Raw genomic sequence first — 17,760 nt, 5'->3', positions numbered from 1 at the left:
CATACAGTATTTCTTTCATTTCCATTACACCTCTATTCTCGTTTTTTATTTTTCAATCTTTACGCATCACAAATCCACATTCATCGCCGTTTGATTAGACAAATGTTTATATTTGTCTCACACAATCCCCTTAGCCTGATTGCAGCCTCCCATTCATGACTACAAAACGAAGCGTTGCTATGCAACGCCCCGATGCAACAGCAACAGTATCACATGAAGGAGCAACGCGAGCGCTTCTGTTCCCCGTGCTCCGCATGGTAAGCCCACCAATATGCCTACGTTTTTGTCATACCTTACATTCATTAACACCGTTAATTTACTGAAGCTTTCTTATCACAGCCTGCCTACTGAAAGCTGTCCACCTGCGCTGATTTGCATCAGGCAGTTTGTAGCACCGCTTAACCTACCACGCCATATACTGTGTATGCACACTGCCATTTTTCAGGTAAATGGTTTCTTTTACTTACCTGACCATTTTTGATACATACTGAACAGAGCATATTCATTATTTTCCATTTTCTCTCTTTTATCTTTCACCATCCTCTTCTGCTACTACAACTAAATGGTATGTTCTTCCATTTATATATACATATGACACGTGTATGTGTGTTATGGTGATTTTGTGCATGTTGAATTTTGATGAATTGGTACATATTTTCTGTAGACCTGCCCTGATGAAGGAAATGTAATTACGAAATGCATTGGCAACTTTTTGGTCTAATTGCAATACTATATATGGCGATTCCTTCCTCACTAAGAGTATATTAGTGATTTTCTATTCAAGAGATTCATCTTTTTTTGATAAAACTAAGTTGAAATTCAACTGAATGACAACACTGTCGTTTCTTAAGCAAAAATAATTTTTTTACTCACTGAATCAACTTTGAATTATTTTTGATCACTTGCATACCATGATTGGGTCCATATGAGAGCGGCTGTGTGACCCAGTATTTCACTGGGGCTTTTTGTTGCACATGTATTTTGGATTTGGGTGTCTCCGAACCCATCACAGCCAGCTCCTTTCTGAATCTTTGGACAGAAATATTTGAACAAATTGATCTTTTTGTCTACTTTTTTCGATTATCGATATACACCTGTCTATTACTAAGTGGTGCCCACTCATTCTCTTTCTTTCTCAATCCTGAGGTACTAACCTTGACTCGAAAAAAAATTGGAAAGCGCCAAACAAGAAAGAAGCGCACACAGCCGGTGAGTTGGCAAGCTATCTGAGAGACCGGTGTGTGTTAAAGTGAATGAAGTAGCAACATCATATCACAAGCATTGTATTGCATTGTATTGTATTTGGTTATTTAAATAGCACTCTTTCCCCACTTGTGTGGCCTCAATGCGCTTTTTCCTCAGTTGGAACGCCCTTAATGACCGTAGCCGATGTAGTTGGAAATTCTAGGGAGTTTAGCTTAGGAGATGCATGTGTGCATGCTGCCGTTCTAAGACTTGGATGGCTGGCAAGGCTCGACTAAGCAGCCCAAGAGAGGTCAGACACATGGGTGGGTGCTGCTGAGGGTAAGAGATAGATTGTTATTGTTGAGAGAGTCTATGTGAAGTCAGCTATACCGGTTTCCTTTTGGGCGGTGGTTGCTGTATGCTAGTGGCAGAGGTGTTGCTGTACGTCAGGTGTTTCAGTCTGGACGGACATGTGCGAACTAGACCAGATGTGCTTGGCCGTAGCCGTGTTCCATTGTGCATGGATGCTTGGCCATGCCTGTGGCCTGTGTCCACTCTAATGTTGTGAAGATATTTGTACCGTAGGCTGCAAGATTGCTCGGTTGGGGCAATATATGTCCAGGTCTAGATTTGAGAGTCCTATACCAATGGGCCTAGCTTTCATACTGTAGCGGCTATCAGCATATATTAAACAGAGATGGATGCTACACCTAGGTTTGAGAATCCTGTATAGTGGGAGAAAGGCCTATGTTTCACAGTACAGTAGGTTTAACCGTACAGTAAACAAAGATGGAGGCTACGCCTATATTTTAGAATCCTGTATAGATTGTAAGATGTCTAGGTCTCAAAGTGCAGTAGATCTCATAATATAATAAACAAAGGAGGAGGCTACACCTAGATGGGAATCCTGCATGGTGGGGGGGGGGGCTAGGCTTCAAAGTGCCGTGGGTTCCAGCCTCCGTAGTGTAACAGACATTCGTGGTTTGTTGCACCTAGATTTGGGAATACCTTTGTAGTGGGAGATTGCTAGTGTTGAGAGCCTCCCTGAATGAGCGATTCAGGTTAACAGTGGCAGTGAATTACTTAATGGTGAGCGTGAGCTACCCTGGACTACTTATTTCATTGTAGGTCGTCTCTCATGTGGGCCAGCGGGCGGGTGCACGGTGAGAATGTTGCGAGTGTGCCAAAGCGAAAGCTGCTGGCTTACCTGGAGTGCTTGTCCGGTGGGAATGTTGTTCTGGGTGGGTTGATGGTGGATCAGGTGTGCCACAACGAAAGCTGCTGGCTTACCTGGAGTACCAGTCGGCTGGGAGTGTTGCTGAGCAATGTGTCGTGGTGTGTCAGATGAAACCGCTGCGAGAGCTGCCGGCCCCCCGAGTTGTGATTGATGCAGGAGCGTTTATTAGTGGTGTATTCACAAGGAGCAGTGGATTAGGAGAGTATTGGGAAGAGCCAGGTTTTAAGGGCCTTGCTGAATTGCAGGTGATTTTCCGTGTTGCGAATGTGTATTGGAAGGGAATTCCAGATGATTGGTGCTTGGACGGAGAGGAAGGAACCACCAAGTCTAATGGAGCTGTGGGGTGGGATCACTAGGTGAAATGCAGTGCGAGATATGAGGTTCCTGGAAGGTTAATAGGGGAAATTTGTCTCGCAGGAATTGAGGCCGGTGTTGTGGACTGCGCGATGGTTGATACACATGGCTTTGAAGGTGATGCGTCGAGCAATAGGGAGCCAGTGGAGGACTCTCATGGTAGGGATAATGTGTTCTCTGGCAGGCAGGTTAATGAGCAGGCGTGCTGACGCATTTTTGAATCTTTGGAGTTTCCTTAGTTGGGATGCTGGGGCTCCTAGGTAGAGGCAGTTTGCGTAGTCTAGGCGGGAAAGGATGATGGAGTTGATGGCCGGGAAACAATGGGGATAAGGGAGGTAGGGGAAAATCCGCCTGAGGATACGTAGATGGAAGAAACAGGTTTTGGATACGCAGGTGCTGTCTTGGGTGAGGGCTAAATCTGAGTTCAATTTGCATCCAAGGTTTTTAACCATGTTGGAGGGTGCCAGTGCTTGTCCTAGTTAAGTGGGCCACGGGATTGGTTGGGGATGAGTGATGTTTTCCCACAGACTAGGATTTCAGTTTTCCCAGGGTTGAGGATGAGGTGGTTGGTCGTCATCCAGTGATCGATGTCAGAGTGGCACGATGACAGGTCCGTGCTGCCAGAGCCTTCAGAGTTTGAGATTTTGAGGATAATCTGCGTATCGTCTGCATAGTTGTAGCAGGTAAGTTTGTACGAGCAGATGATTGCGGGAATGGGTTATATGTAGAAGTTGAAGATTAGTGGTGACGTTGTCGCTCCTTGGGGAACACCTTTACAAACTGGACGTGATATGGATGTGAACTGGTCAAGGTGCATGATTTGCAACCGGTTAGAGATAAAGGAGGAGATCCACGAAAGGGCTGTACTTTTGATTCCTGGTGTTTGAAGTCTGACTAATAGGATCGAGTGATCAATGGTATCGAAGGCTGCAGAAAGATCTAGCAGGATGAGAACCGCGCAACTGTCTGCGTCGGCTGTTCTTATTTTAGGTCATCCCAGATGGAGACTAGGGAGGATTCTGTTCCCCTTAGTGGTCTGAAACCGGATTGCACTGGGTCTAGGAGCTTGTTGGCTTCAGCAAATTGACCAAGCTGTTTGTAAGCTGCGCGGTCAATCAGTTTTGCGATGAAACACGTATTGGAGATAGGTCAGTAGTTTTGGGGGAGGAGTGGGTCAAGGGTCCGTTTTTTGAGAATGGGTTTGGTGTAGGATATTTTTAGGGCTTTTGGGAAGGATCCTGATGTGAGTGAGTGATTAAGGATTGTGCGTGCAACGTTACCTGCACAGGTGGAGGTTAGTATTTTTTTTAGCATTGAGGGTGGGCACAGGTGTTCCAGGGAGCCTGACGGGCAGCTGACTGCAACCAGCGAGCGGAATTCTAGGTGTGTGATGGGAGAGAAAGAGTCAAAAGAAGATTGTGATTGTGGGGGGGGGGGGGGTTGGGTGAGAGCCTGAGGGCGAGTGGGCGGAGGCCGTAGGTTATTTTGTTTGGCGATGATGGTGTTGTGTCTTTTGTTGGCCGCATTGTAGAACTGGAGCGAGAGGGTGTCGCATAAGGCTTGGGAGTTTGGAATGTACAGGAGAGAGCATGAGGGGGTTTTGAATTCTGCTATGATTTTATGTAGTTCCTTACTTGGGTTGCGAGCATTTTGGATTCGGTTCCCATAGAATGATTTCTTGCTTTTTCTGATTTCCGATTTGTAAATTCTGGTTGTCGTTGCTTGGGTGGTTTTGTTTTGGGCTGAAGGGTCGGGTCTACAGGCCCGTTCCAGACGGTGCTTGAGAGTTTTCAGAGGTTTGAGATTAGGGGTGAACCACCTCAGCGTTGGTCCAGATCTCAGCAAGGTATGTTTTAACGGGGTCAAGATTTTGAAGGCACTGGTAAGCCAGAGGCCTAAGGAGTCTATTGCTGGGGCTCCTTCCACAAGGAAGAGAGTTGAGGAAGTTGTGGAGTAAGAAATCAAGATCTGGGGTGATTGCCACTTTGTTCCATAGTTGAAAGATAGAGGGGCGGTTGGTGGTGGACGCGTGGGGTGTTGGCCGCTGACCACAGTGTTTAGTGGTATGGTGAAACAGAGTGCTGATTGATCCGTCCATGACAGTGGATCCGGGGGCTGGGTAGATAGGATTGCGGTGCTGAAAATTGCGTCGAGGGTGTGGCCTCTCGTGTGGTTGGGAGTGGAGGTGTGGTGTTTCAGATTGAGTGGATCCAGACTGTCTGTGAATGCCCTGGTCATGGGGTTTGATGGGGAGTCTAACCATATGTTGAAATCTCCTAGGATGGTGAGGGTTGGGTGTAGGATGAGGTTGGCGACCAGCGCTTTAACAAAATGTGTCTATGAAGTTTTGGTTATAGCCGGGGGGTCTGTAGATGAGTAGGAAGCTGTGTGAGGCGTATGGTAAGAGTTGGAGTTTTACCAAGAGGGATTCGTAGTCTGTGGTGCTGGTGGAGGTGTCATTGGTTATTAGATTGAATTGGCCGTTGTGATATATTGTAAGCCCTCCTCCCCTTCGTGATCTGTTCCGGAGGTTGAGAATGTAACCAGGTGGGAAGGTCTCATGCACGAGGGGTCCGTAGTCATCCGAGAACCAGGTCTCAGTAATGAATAGAATGTCTGTGTTTTTTTCTGTGATAAGGTCATAGATGTTAATGTTATGTTAAAGGTATTTGTACCGCGCACCGTCACCAATGCAATTGGTCCCCAGGAGCTCAAGCGGGTCTGTAAACGAGAAGGCGGGGTGGATTAGTAAGGAGAAGAGGGAGTAGGATAGTGAGAGAGGTAGTGTCCTGTTGGCAGCTTCAGTTCGGTATACACTGTGCGCTGAGCTTTGGTGCGAGTATCGGATCGATGTCAGTCCCCGTGTGCTGTTGGTGCGGTTTATGTGTTGATTGATTGTTGTTGCGGTGTGGTGAAGTGCAGGCGGCTTGCTGTGCGAGAGGTGGTTGTGTGAGTTTTTTGTGCAAGTTAAGTATGCAGAGATTTTGAGCTTGTTTTGGTTAGTGGGTTATATGTCTCGCAGCTAACCTTTGCAGTATGGCTAAATGCCTAGATTTGAGGATCCTGCATGGTGGGGGAGGGGCCCAGGTCTCACAATACACTACATTCCACCATACAATAGACAAGGATGTAGGCCACACCTCTATTCAAGTGTCCTGCAAAGTCATGGAGAGGCCTAGGTTATATAGTACATTACGTTTCACCATATAGTATACAAAGATGTAGGCTATACCTAGAAATGAGAGTTCTTTATAGTGGGAGAAAGGCCTAGGTGTCACAATACATTATGTTTCACCATACAATAGACAGAGATGGGAGCTATACCAGGATTTGAGAGTCCTATGGAATGGGTGTGATGCAGGCTAATGTTCACAATTCTAACTAAATGTGGTACTTGCTAACATTTAAAATCTGTCTAGATGTGACGCAAGGCAACATTTACAATTCTATCTGGATGCGACTCAGGCTAATGTTCACAATTCTAACTAAATGTGGCCCTTGCCAACATTAAAAATCTGTCTGGATGTGACGCAAGGCAACATTTACAATCCTGTCTAGATGCGACGCAGGTAAATGTTCATAAAATGTTATCTATGTGTGACCCTTATTATCATTCACAGTTATATCTGGGTCCGGTGCCGGCCAATGTGCACAATTCTATTCTAAGTGTGGCACTTGCTAACATTAACAATTATGTGTGGATATGACACCAGGCAATGTTCACAATTCTATCTAAGTGTGGCATTTGCTAACATTTACAAATCTATCTAAGTGTGGCGATTGCTAACATTCACAGGTATGTGAGGATGCAACGGCAGTCAATGTTCACAATTCTATCTAGGTGTGTCACTTGCTAATATTCACAATTCTATCTAAGTATGGCAATTGCTAGCATTCACAAATCTGTCTGGGTGCCACGCAGGTTAATGGTTAATGGTTAATGGTATGTTGACCAGATATAAGGATGAAGGCTGCACCTAGATAGAGAGGCATGTATAGGGGAAGAATGCCTAGGTTTCATGATGCAGCAGGTTTCAGAATATAATACAGTAGATTTTGTTTTGTAGCAGTCACAGATGGTTTGATATACCTATATTTGAGAGTAGATTTATAATGGCAATTGCTAGTGTTGAGTATTCCCTAAGAGAGCAATGTAGGTGATGTTCGCCTCGCAAGCTATGTTCTTAGGTAAGGTAATGTAGAGTGGCAAGACTTTCTGCAGTAAAGTGAATGCTCTACTACCCACCCATGCCACACTTACTTTGGTGGTTGCTGCCGGTTGGCGACTGGCCACTGGCTTCCCCCTGCTGACACCTGCAGACATTGTTTGGAGTCGCCCTGTTTGGAGCCGCCATTGTTGGAGCCGCCATTGTTGGAGCCACCCTTTGCCATGGGGCCCTTAGCCGCAGGGGCTGCCGGGCAGAGGGCTGCCCTGGAAGGGTCTGTTAAATAGGGGGGATAGCTAATCAGGAGAGGGGGGTGTTCAGGGAGGCAGAGGGAGGGCTGGAAATGAAATGGGTCTGGGGAGGGTGGTGGGAAACGAGGCTGCAATCAGGGCTAGGGGGCCACGAAAATGAAGTTAAATGGGCCCAAAGTGGACCTAAGGGCTTTACCACTCATCTGTGGTTGATAATACAAGTGGAGAAGCAGCGTGGAGGCCTGGGACCAGGCCCAACACAACCAGAGGCTGTAGCCAATCAGGGGACAGGGGTGGGCTGGGAGGCGGGAGGGAAATTAAATGAAACTGGTCCGGGAAGGGTGGTGGGGAACGAGGCTGCAGTCGGGACTAGTGGGCCAAGAAAATGAATTTAAATGGGCCCAAAGCGTTGATGAGGGTGCAAGATATTTGGTGGGATGTCTTTGTGGGTAGTGGATGGGGAGGGTTGGGGGAGAGTGGGGTTTGATGTGGGGACTGGAGTTGTGGGGAGGATGAGAGGGGGGAGGTGTAGTGTGAAGATGAGGGAGCAGTTGGATATGGGGCAGGGGGAAAGTAAGCTAGGACTGGGTCAGATGCGGGTGGTGAGGTTTTGCTCCTATATTGTGGTGGCAGTGGTTGCAAACTGTGTCGGAGAATGGGTGATGCTAAGGGGGCATTAGGTGTCTGCAGTCTCGCCCTTTCCTTGCATTGTGAGCAGTCATGGGTGTATGGGAGAGAGTGTGTGGTTCTCTGCTTGAAGGGGTATTGGCTAGGGCTTCTCTTGCTGCACGAAGGGTGGGGAAGTGTGATTTGGGGGTGTTGAGTAGTTGATTGGGGAGAATGTGGGCGGGAGGTGTTGGGGGTTGGTTGCCGGTGCGGTTGGAGTTTGATAGGGATATTGGATGTTGTGCTGCGTTCTCTGTTGTGTTCCGTGGGGGGTGTTCTCTAATCCATCTTTCCATCTTGCTGCACTTATTTGCACAGAGCAGGATCTACGGGTGGGGGAGAGTGTGACAGTTTGGGGTGGGTAGGTGTGGTGAGGGTGGGGGAGAAAGAGTGTGTGAGGGATGCAAGTTAAAGGTGTGCTGTGGAAGGGGGGTGGGCTGTGTGATGGAGGGGGTAGTGAAAGGCTGCAGTGGGTCTCGTTGGGGCTACTGGTGTGCGAGGGAGCTGCATTTTTTAGGCCTGTGAGTGACATGGTGTCTAGTTGACTGTGTTGCGCGGTTCTGTCCCAAGTTTCACAATGCAGTTTGAGTACAAGGTAGAACAGAACTGCCTTTGTGTATAAGGTGAAAACAGATAGGTTTGAGAGTCCTGTGTAGAGGGAGAGAGTATTACATCTCAAGTGAAGGCTGCATGTGTGTGGATAAAACACAAAGAAAGGCAGACCACAAATTAACTTTAAAGTGAAATACAGCTGCAAGATAAGCGATACTAAGTAACAGAGTGGTCCGGTGAAAGGAAGTAGCCCATTCGAAAGTGTCTGTGAAAGGTTGAAAGGTGCATTGTTTGAAGTTAAAGGGCGAACCAACTGTAATAGTGAAAGTAAATAGTGAACGTTGAATCGAAAGTGGTCCTGCAGTGATCTATAAAGAAAGCCACGCACAGTCGTAAGACTTCGACATCCCAAAGTTGTCTGAGCCCGATTGAGGGAAATGTATATTAAGCTTGGGGTAGGGAGCCCCCTTGCACCTTTGTGTGAACTGTATCGTGAAGGTCTGAGCCTAGCAGAGGGGGACCTACAAGAACAGTGTGGTGAAAGGTCTGAGCCTGGCAGAGGCAGACCTTTGTGAAAGTTTTGGTTGAAAAATAATTTTGAAAGCCAGAGAAACTAACTTTAAACGTGGAAGGCCAGGCGAGCCTCGATCCAGGGTTGGGAAACGTGTTTGAATCTGAGCCAGAGTGTGTCATCCTGCCTACAAGGATCGCCTTACTTTGTGAGGTCTAACGTGGGGAGGAGAGCTATCAGCCACATTATCATTTGAATACTGGCTTTTCCTTTTGCATACATTTTCTGCTTTTTACACTTTTTGTACAAGATATAGGGCAGGCATTAGGTTTTTTGTTAGTATGAGCCATTTTGCTTTGACAGACTCCACTAGGACTGTTTTGTTTATCGTTTGATGGTCGAGACTTCTCCCATCTTAGTTATAGGGCAGAATAGGAGTTTCTCCAACCCCAACATTATCAATAAAGCTTTTACAAATTGTATCCATTGTGTCAGTGTCAATACTTATGAAACTATGCCTTCCCTACACTTGATGGGACTGTAAATGAGCCAACATTAATTCCTGCATCAACTTGCTCTCGCTTTCTCCTGTCTCTAACGCTTATTTATGACCAAATTCTACATAATGGTCAACACAACACGCTTTTACTTTAAGCATCCACTTGTTGGGGTGCTGGTAGCCATGGTTTCTTGTTCAAATACTGCATCTACAAAAAATGTTGAGATGTCAGAACAGTACCACACTGTACAGTGAGGTGAAAAATAGGCATGATCTGTTCATATAAACCAACTTAGTGTGTAGTACAGTATTGTCCTCTCGTAGAAGTATAATACTGCACTTTAATATTGTAGGACAGGACACTTAATGCTCTTACATAGCCCATCACATTCAATTGTTCTACATCTAATCACTGTAATAACCATGTCATTACTGAATTATCTATGTTAATGGTGTAAAAGTAATGGATCCAAAACAAATGTAAAACAAAGTCAGGCCCATTGTGCTGCCCCTGGAAAAGTACGACTTTTCTCTGACCATTAGTCCGCTGGAACATATTGTGCATTTTTCCAGGATTTTGTTGTGGAGCATGGCTTAAGACTTTTCTCTGAACCCAAGCTGAATAAGCAGCATATTATTTGAGGCAACATTTTGCTCCATTGTAATCCTAAGGAAATCTTCTAGAAATTACAGGGTTTTTAATGTGCCTTGCATTGGGCACGGCTTGTCAATACATTCCTGCTACTCTACTTGCATTCTGGTCCTTGTAGATTTGTTTTATCAATAATAAATGAGGGACTAAATGTCCCAGAGTACAATGCACAAACCTGGAATGAGTGGTCCAGTCCATCCAACATGGGGCAGTTTGAGACCAATGCACAAGCAAACTACTCTCTCAACATACCGTTAAAATAAGAAATGTTCACATTTACAGAGTTCAAAATTGCTGGGAGCCGAGGGCTATAAAGCTCCTGCTTTAGCCTAACAGAGCCTGGTAAGCTTGACACCAACGGCTACCAGGAGCTACCTTTGGCTACCGAGTCCAACTGGTGCCAACCGAACACACCTCTGAGACACTAACTTTCTGTTTTTAGAATGTTTTCAAAGAAGCATTATGACACACCCAGAAGACATTAAAGCATAACAGATCATAAATAATTAACAAAAATGAATGTCATGCAGAATTTAGATTGTTTTGCTGTGCTATGTACTAGCTCCTGGTTTCCAAGAAGCTGTAACTTCTGCCTTCGGTTTGTTGCCCATTACCCAGGAGCTGTTTTCAGCTCGTATTTGACACTTAATCCCAGTTTCTGAAGAAGGGCCCTTCCCAGCTACATCCGTATTGCGTAATCACAGCCTTCAATCCAAGAGCCCCTGATGCTTTAATTTCTGTTGGATAAATGTAACGTCAGCTGTGGGCATGGGATACTGTGTGCTCTCCTCTTCTTCACGCTTTCCACAGACCATCCCAGATATATCCACTGTATGCCTTCGTCCTTTCCCTACTCCATACTCCCAGATCAATAGTAAAAAAAGAATACAAGCAGGATGCATCGAGTGTGAAATGGCCCAATCTGGCTTCACATGGAGAGGGGGACAGTAAAGCTTAATGAACATAGTAAAAATACTGTGGAAGGTCAGACTCAGGAGAGTGACTAGGAGGCATGAATTCCAAATCTTGTATTCTTTTCCCAACAAAACAAAGCCTAATCTTTCCCAAAATTGAGACCAGAAAAAAGTCAAAAAGAATACTGGTTAGGATGTGTGGACATAAATGAAGTTCCGTGTCCAGAATCCTAATTCTTTCCCTTTCTCTAAAAAGGAAAACACAAAACCAACCAAAACAAACTTTGGGGAATTACCCAATGAAAGGGATGGCTGATGGCTTCTGACCCCTCTGCCATTTGTCTCTTTACCATAGACCCTGGCCTATGTTTACAGTTCCAGTTTATACCGTTTGTGTAGTGCTACAGGGCTGTCCGAGGCTCCAGCTAAGTCTCTCTACTTTTCATTCAAAATTATGAGTCTCACAGTCTTTCTCCCTTTGGAGTGACTGTTGTCTTTATTGTTTCTGCAGTCTGGGTTTCTCTCAGTCTATTCCTCCAACTCTGGGCCTCCGCTCTTTCCCATTCCCCACTGTGGAGTTCTTTCCTACACTTCCCACTCTCAGGCTCTCTTTCTTCTCACTCCCGACCCTGGGGAATGTCTCTTGCTCCCCCTCCACTCCAGGGTTTCTCTGTTCCCTCCCCACTTCGGGATTGATCTCTTTTCCGCTCCCCACTCTGGGGTCGGCCTCTTACTCTCTCCCTACTCTGGGGTTCCTCTGTGCTTTCCCCGTTCCGGTGAGTGTTTTCCTCTCTTACCACGCTCCCACTCTGGGGTTTGTGTTCTCTCTCTGCTACGGGGCTGGTCTTCCCCACTCTGGGGATTCTCTGTGCTCTCCCCACTCCAGGGCTGGTCGCCACACACTCAGGAGTTCTGTGTGCTCTCCCTGCTCCGGGCTGGTCTCCTCCACCATCTCCACTCTGGGTTTCTCTGTACTCTACCCGCTCCTCAAATTTCTGCCCTCTTCGTCACTGTGCCCCCCACCCCACCTCCCATTCCATTACAGCCACAGCTTACCTGCTTCTAATGAGCGGTGCTCTTCGAGAGGGCTGTGGAGTCTGCCCAGGCATCTTCTTGCCACACAGCCACTTACAAGACTCGTCAATTGGACTATGTGAGGGCAGCTGGTAACTCTTCTTTTCTGCTTGCATGGTGTGTGGACTCTACTGCGGCTACTCTTCGGGCCTTTGCATTGCTGCTCTGAGATACTTAATTCCCGTTTGCATCGAACTGGACTCTTCCGGTTACTCATCCGCTCTGGTTGCTGCACTCCCGCAGTGCAGATTACGGGTCGGAACACTGCATCCAGCATTCCATTGGTTGCCGTCCATACCTCCTTTGGGTGATTCGACTCAACTGAGCTCTGCAGGCTTCCCAGGGGCCTTTCTCTGATTTATTCTTTCAATGCCACTTTTCCAAAGGGGTCTTGGGGGGATACTCACTTCATCGTTCTCCTCCATAAGGATTGGGGCTAGTTTGAGCAAGAAGCCAACTCAGCCATTACCAAAGGGGTTAAAGGGTCATCATACACCTTAGTTCCCACATATCCCATAAAGATGTTAGTGATTGGGGAGTCGGGGGGGGGAGGGGGGGGGGGGTTCAGGGATGGTGACTTGTACCCCTCTTTGGGATTTTCCTGTCCCACAACGGGGAGGGGGATGATGATCTCCTTGACATCATCGCATGACCTAGGTAGGACTCAGTCCCCATCGCTATACTTACCTCACAGCTGCAGCAGCATTCAGCAGCACCAGAGAGGCCCCTGAATGACGCATTACTTCACCAGGCTTTCCAACACAACTGAAACCCAAAAGCATTAACAGCGTACCCTTCTGTGTTCTACCAAATTGGCCAATAGAGTGAAATTCGGATGCCGGTGGGTCTCCAGTGAAGCTGTGCTGAACCAAGATGCCGGTTAATAAAGCATTATGGGCGCAGGAATGCAGGATAACAGAGCTTTTACTGCACCTCTAAGGAAGAGACTGTGTAAAGCAGGCGTAAAGTGGGGAAGCACTGCATTGCGAACACTGAAGCATGCATTACAACACCCCTGTGAGAAAGAGGTTGTGTTAGTGAGTGATAAAGTTGAGAAACATAGCCCTGTTCGAATTGAAGTCTGTAATCTCATACTCTCTGTTGAAGAAGTGGTGTGAAGAAGTAATAAAATGGAGAAGAAGAATTGTGGAAATGTATGCCATTTTATGAGGACAACGCCTCCCATGTGGTCCATCTCCAACAGATGGAAATGTGCTCCATTCTGAAAATGGTTTCGCTATCGCACCTGCCACAAAACAGGTATCTGCCATCTTGGTATCATTGCCCCTTCCAACATGGCCGACGGATTTCTCGTGCAACACTATGACATCACCAGAAAGATGGCGCCGTCATGTCCCCATCGCTTCACTACCACTGCAGAAGGAAACATCAAAAGGCTTCTGGATAGTACAGATGGAGCATTGCAACGCACAGGTTCCCTCCTGCTGACGCTCATCGTTCCCCCGTTCTCTCTCTCTCTCTCTTCTCTCTCTCCACTCTGCTCCCTTCATACCTCCTGGTCCTGCATCTGTTGCCAGCCATTCAGTCTTCTATCTTTCTTCCTTCTCTTCTTCTTCACTCTGGAAGATGTAACCCTTACCAGTGACAGCCTGCTCCTTCACATCCTCTACAACTAAAACCTTCACTGGATTGAATCACTCTTTGGAAATGTATACTGCAGTACTTCAATGAAGCAAGGGTTTTTACTGATTGAGATTTTTAAAGTCAAAATTGCAGAAACGCTTCAAGAAAGGGACAGAGCGTATCAAAATTGCAGACATGTTACCCAGAACTCCCTGTGAAAAAGAAAATGTGACAAGACTGCATAATGGTAACTGAAGTCTAGGTTTTCAGGCAAGCATGAGAAACAAACTGATGGGTAACATCATCTACTTCGAAATAACAAGCAAGTGCCCACCCAGTTGAAGCAAGAAATGTAAAGAACTGTGGCCATGACTAGGTCACTCAGTGAGACCATACTATCTATTAAATAAAATCTTTACATTTATGCCTGGTTTAAAGCCATTGTTTACAAGATCGCGACAATAGCAATGATACATTTCTTCAAAGTGTGTCACCTGGCACTTGCAATTTTTGTAGGATGCTTAGGGCTGTGTGCTCACTAAGAATGCAGGTGGCACCCCAGTTATATGTCACTTCGCTTTGGAATGAAATAGTACTGTGAAGTGTCTGGCAACAGAGAATCAAACAATATCCCAAATGGAAACATCTCTGTTCAGTAAAGATTCACTACTAAATCATACAAAAACCGGAAGCATAAGAAAGAGAGGAGCATGTTCTAGGTCCTATTAACAACCAGATACACATCCCACTCTCCCTTTCTTACTTTTTTAAAATTTCATCCAAACCTACCTTGAAACCTAAGGATAATGTTACAAGCTTATTTGGGGCGATAATGTTACTACAACCCATTCATTCTCTGCCAAAATGATGTACTATTAATTAGGCTGCATAGACAGTGGTGGGAACATTTGACTATTGGGCTTTTATTCCAGCAATCCTTTCACCGCCAGTGTTTGCAACACAAAATTGTAGATTTTGTTTTGCATATTTTATGCTTTTCTTTCCTTCTTGATGGATTACTGCAGAATTTGTAAAGATTGCAGGAGCAGAAAATCAGTTTATTTTGTAAATAATAACATTTCCCTAATAACAGCACTACAAATACATATCACATGTACAAATTACCCCATCAAACATACAATCTCACAAACGTCAGAAAAATAGATAAAAAAACAAATAGAAAACGACTATGAAATACAGAAAATAAATACACTTCAATTCATTATGGATTTTCTTTTACCTAAGGCTCCCCTGACAAATGTTAATACGGCCCATCCCACTCTAGGAGTATCAGCCCACAACAAAAAACACAAAGCTTGTCTATACTCAGTGAAGCCAAATTCATGAAGGATAGGTTACAGGGTCCTCGCTTTGAGCACAGACTAAGCCAGACAAAACAATAGAAAAAAGGACTAATTCCTCTCACGGGACATTATATAGTATACAAGGTTTGTTAGGGAGAATTCTCTGTTTAGGCTGAATTTCCTAACCTAGTGAGTCCCCCAGCAGCTTTGCTGGATTTTTGGGGTTTATTTTTTTTCTCCTGCCAAGAGTGAGACTTTTACCCTCACTCTTGGACATGATTTGAGTGTGTTTCTTTGAATCTAGATGTGTTTAATGGGCTATGGGGTCTTTTACTCCATAGGGCTTCATGGGTTTTTGTGATGTGTGTTACACAGCACCCTCAGTGCAGTGACACAGGGGTGTCATAGTGACCCCCAGTATAGACTCCATACCCTGGGACTGACTACTCTCTCCCAGGGCATGTAAAGTCACCATTGACTTTACTAGTCTTAAATTCTGAACAGAACCAGTACAGACCATCATATTGTGGACGTACTGGCTGGGGCAATTCGATTGCCCCAGGGTCTGTTAGTCAAGGGGGCACGTCTCCGTCCCCCCTGATCGAGTTTTGGCTGGTGGCAGTGGATAGTACTTTTTATATTCAACAGCAAATATTTTCCTATGGGATTTCCCATTGTTTTAGGCTACTATCTTTATTTAATTATTTACGGTAGCCTCAAACATACCGCCGGTTGATTTAATTAATATTAATTCTCCGGTTGGTATTTTTTGCCAAAACTTGATTCTAAAATGGCGTTTGTGTTCTCTTCTGTAACTCCAAACCAAGTCGAGCCCTTTGTTCAACTTTTTGGCGGGCTTCTCCACAGAAGCCCTCCAAAGTGGTGCCACTCTGTCTGGGGTACTTAGGAGGGGTGGAGGGGAATTTAGGCACCCTGGACTGAGTTGCCTAGGCAACTCAAGTCGCACTCCATCCTGATTGGCCCAAGTGGTGAGCCGGCTGGCTCACCACTTAGCATGTTTGAGTGACAGCTAGGCTGAGTGAATGGGGGTTTGCTGCATAAAAGCAGGGCTTTGGGGACTGGAACTTCAGAAGTCGCCACAGGACCTAAGAATCCGACGAGGGAGAAGCTGAGGTGACCTGCCACGACACCACCACCGGTGGAGCCACTTTTCCAAACGACAGAGGAGATCTCCTGCCAGAGAGTCTTCTTCCTTTGACTGGTGGGGATAACCAGTTTCACCGTCTTTTCGCTTTCCCGACGTACCTCGTGGCCGCCTTGCCCGTGCCAAGCACCCCGGCAACCGGGATACCACGTTTTACCACGACCGCGAAACAAAGGTACCACCTTTAACCGGAAGACTCCGCGGCTGGTTTCTTCCCTGGTAGGGCAACGACCTTCATCTTTCCTCCAAGTCGAGATCTTCTCTTCCCCTGGATGACAACGCAACTTGCACCCACTACCAGGAACAACTGCCACCGCTGGAGGATCCTTCCCACTTAAGGTACCGTGTCCCGCCTGGCTTCCCTTGCTACCGACTGTACGGGGTAGATTTAGCCCCCGGCTTTCGAACCTGGGTTAGTCTGGGACACCCTGGCTAAACTTTCTTAAAGCCTCTCTAAACCCTTTTTGAACCCTCTGCAAGACTTTCTAAGCATAGTGTAACTGTGTGATCTTGGGCGCATTTGTGCTCTGCTCTCTCTAAGAGTGGGCCCAGCCTTTGGACTTTGGCTCACCAGTGACGTTTTGCTCTCTGCCTTGCTAACAGTGTTCCTGAATCTTAGAGTGGTGTACCTTTTCATATTCTGTCTTTTTCCCTCCCTTTCTCACAAACTTATCGGAGTGCAATCTAGTTAAGCGCTGACCTCTGTATTAAAATAAGTGGTGTTTTACTGTGACTTAGCTGATAAGGAAAAAGGGGTGTATGTATTACAATAGTAACTGTGTTTAGAATATTTTACAATAAGAGTGCTGGAGTGTTTCAACTGTGTGTTTTTAAATAAATAATTATATACTTTGATACCAAAGCTCTGGTCAGTGTTTGCTTGTATTATTGTATCTGAGTGCCTATTGTGTATACTTTGCATACTGCCTAACTCTTCTTGAGGGAAGTCTTACTGCTCAGCCACAGCTACCAGGTAAATCTGGGTGGTACAGACTGCTACCAAGTGAGTTTACTGCCAACACCTGTAGTCTTAAATCTTTTGCAGTGGTCCCTAAAGGAACTGCACAGGTTTCTGCCTAACAAGGTTGTTTCATGGAATTGTGTTCCCAGAACGCTGTGATCGCTCCAAAAGGAAGACACTAAGACAGGAAGACAGTTGGCTTGATATGATAATATGTCTCCTGTTGAAAGGAGTGAATTACTTGTTCGTTTTTCTTTTGCATTGTTGTGGAATAAGGCAATAAAAAAATTATTTATACAGCTGGAACATTGCAATCAAGAAAGGAAAAGGGGGTATAGGACATGGTAAATATGAACACACCACTAGAGAACATGTCCCCATTAAATCTGTTTTGCACACTTACTTTAACGGTTAGTTGTTTAATCTCTTCTTCCAGATCCTTCACCTTGGCCTCTTTCTCAGTTACCATCTGCTTAAGTTGCCCTATAAGTGAGCTCTGCTTCTGGGCTTCGTTGTGAAGCTGAAATCCTAGTGTATGCTGGGACTCCTTGTTCCTCTGGTCCTGCTGGCTGAGGGAGCCTAATAGTTCTTGCATGTGTTTCTGCTGACTCTACAGGGGTAAACATTTTATTTTTGAAATGTGTTTTAATTGCTTTATTTTTTAAAGGCAATGCAATTCCATTTA

The 17,760-nt window shown here is 45.7% G+C and overlaps 1 protein-coding gene across 2 annotated transcripts in view; it reads right to left on the bottom strand.

Moving 5' to 3' along the window:
• CCDC13 (coiled-coil domain containing 13) overlaps positions 1 to 17,760 on the bottom strand; it is a 1,886,344-nt gene that overhangs the window by 723,006 nt on the left and 1,145,578 nt on the right. For both annotated transcript variants that reach the window (XM_069647762.1, XM_069647761.1), the window contains exon 10: positions 17,479 to 17,685. In XM_069647762.1, the coding sequence (XP_069503863.1) occupies positions 17,479 to 17,685 (207 nt within the window). The remainder of the gene's footprint in view (positions 1 to 17,478; positions 17,686 to 17,760) is intronic.

This window comes from Ambystoma mexicanum, chromosome 2q (genome assembly GCF_040938575.1).
Source record: "Ambystoma mexicanum isolate Mex_15411 chromosome 2q, UKY_AmexF1_1, whole genome shotgun sequence".
NCBI classification, from domain to species: domain Eukaryota; kingdom Metazoa; phylum Chordata; class Amphibia; order Caudata; family Ambystomatidae; genus Ambystoma; species Ambystoma mexicanum.
This window is presented reverse-complemented; position numbering and strand designations above follow the sequence as displayed.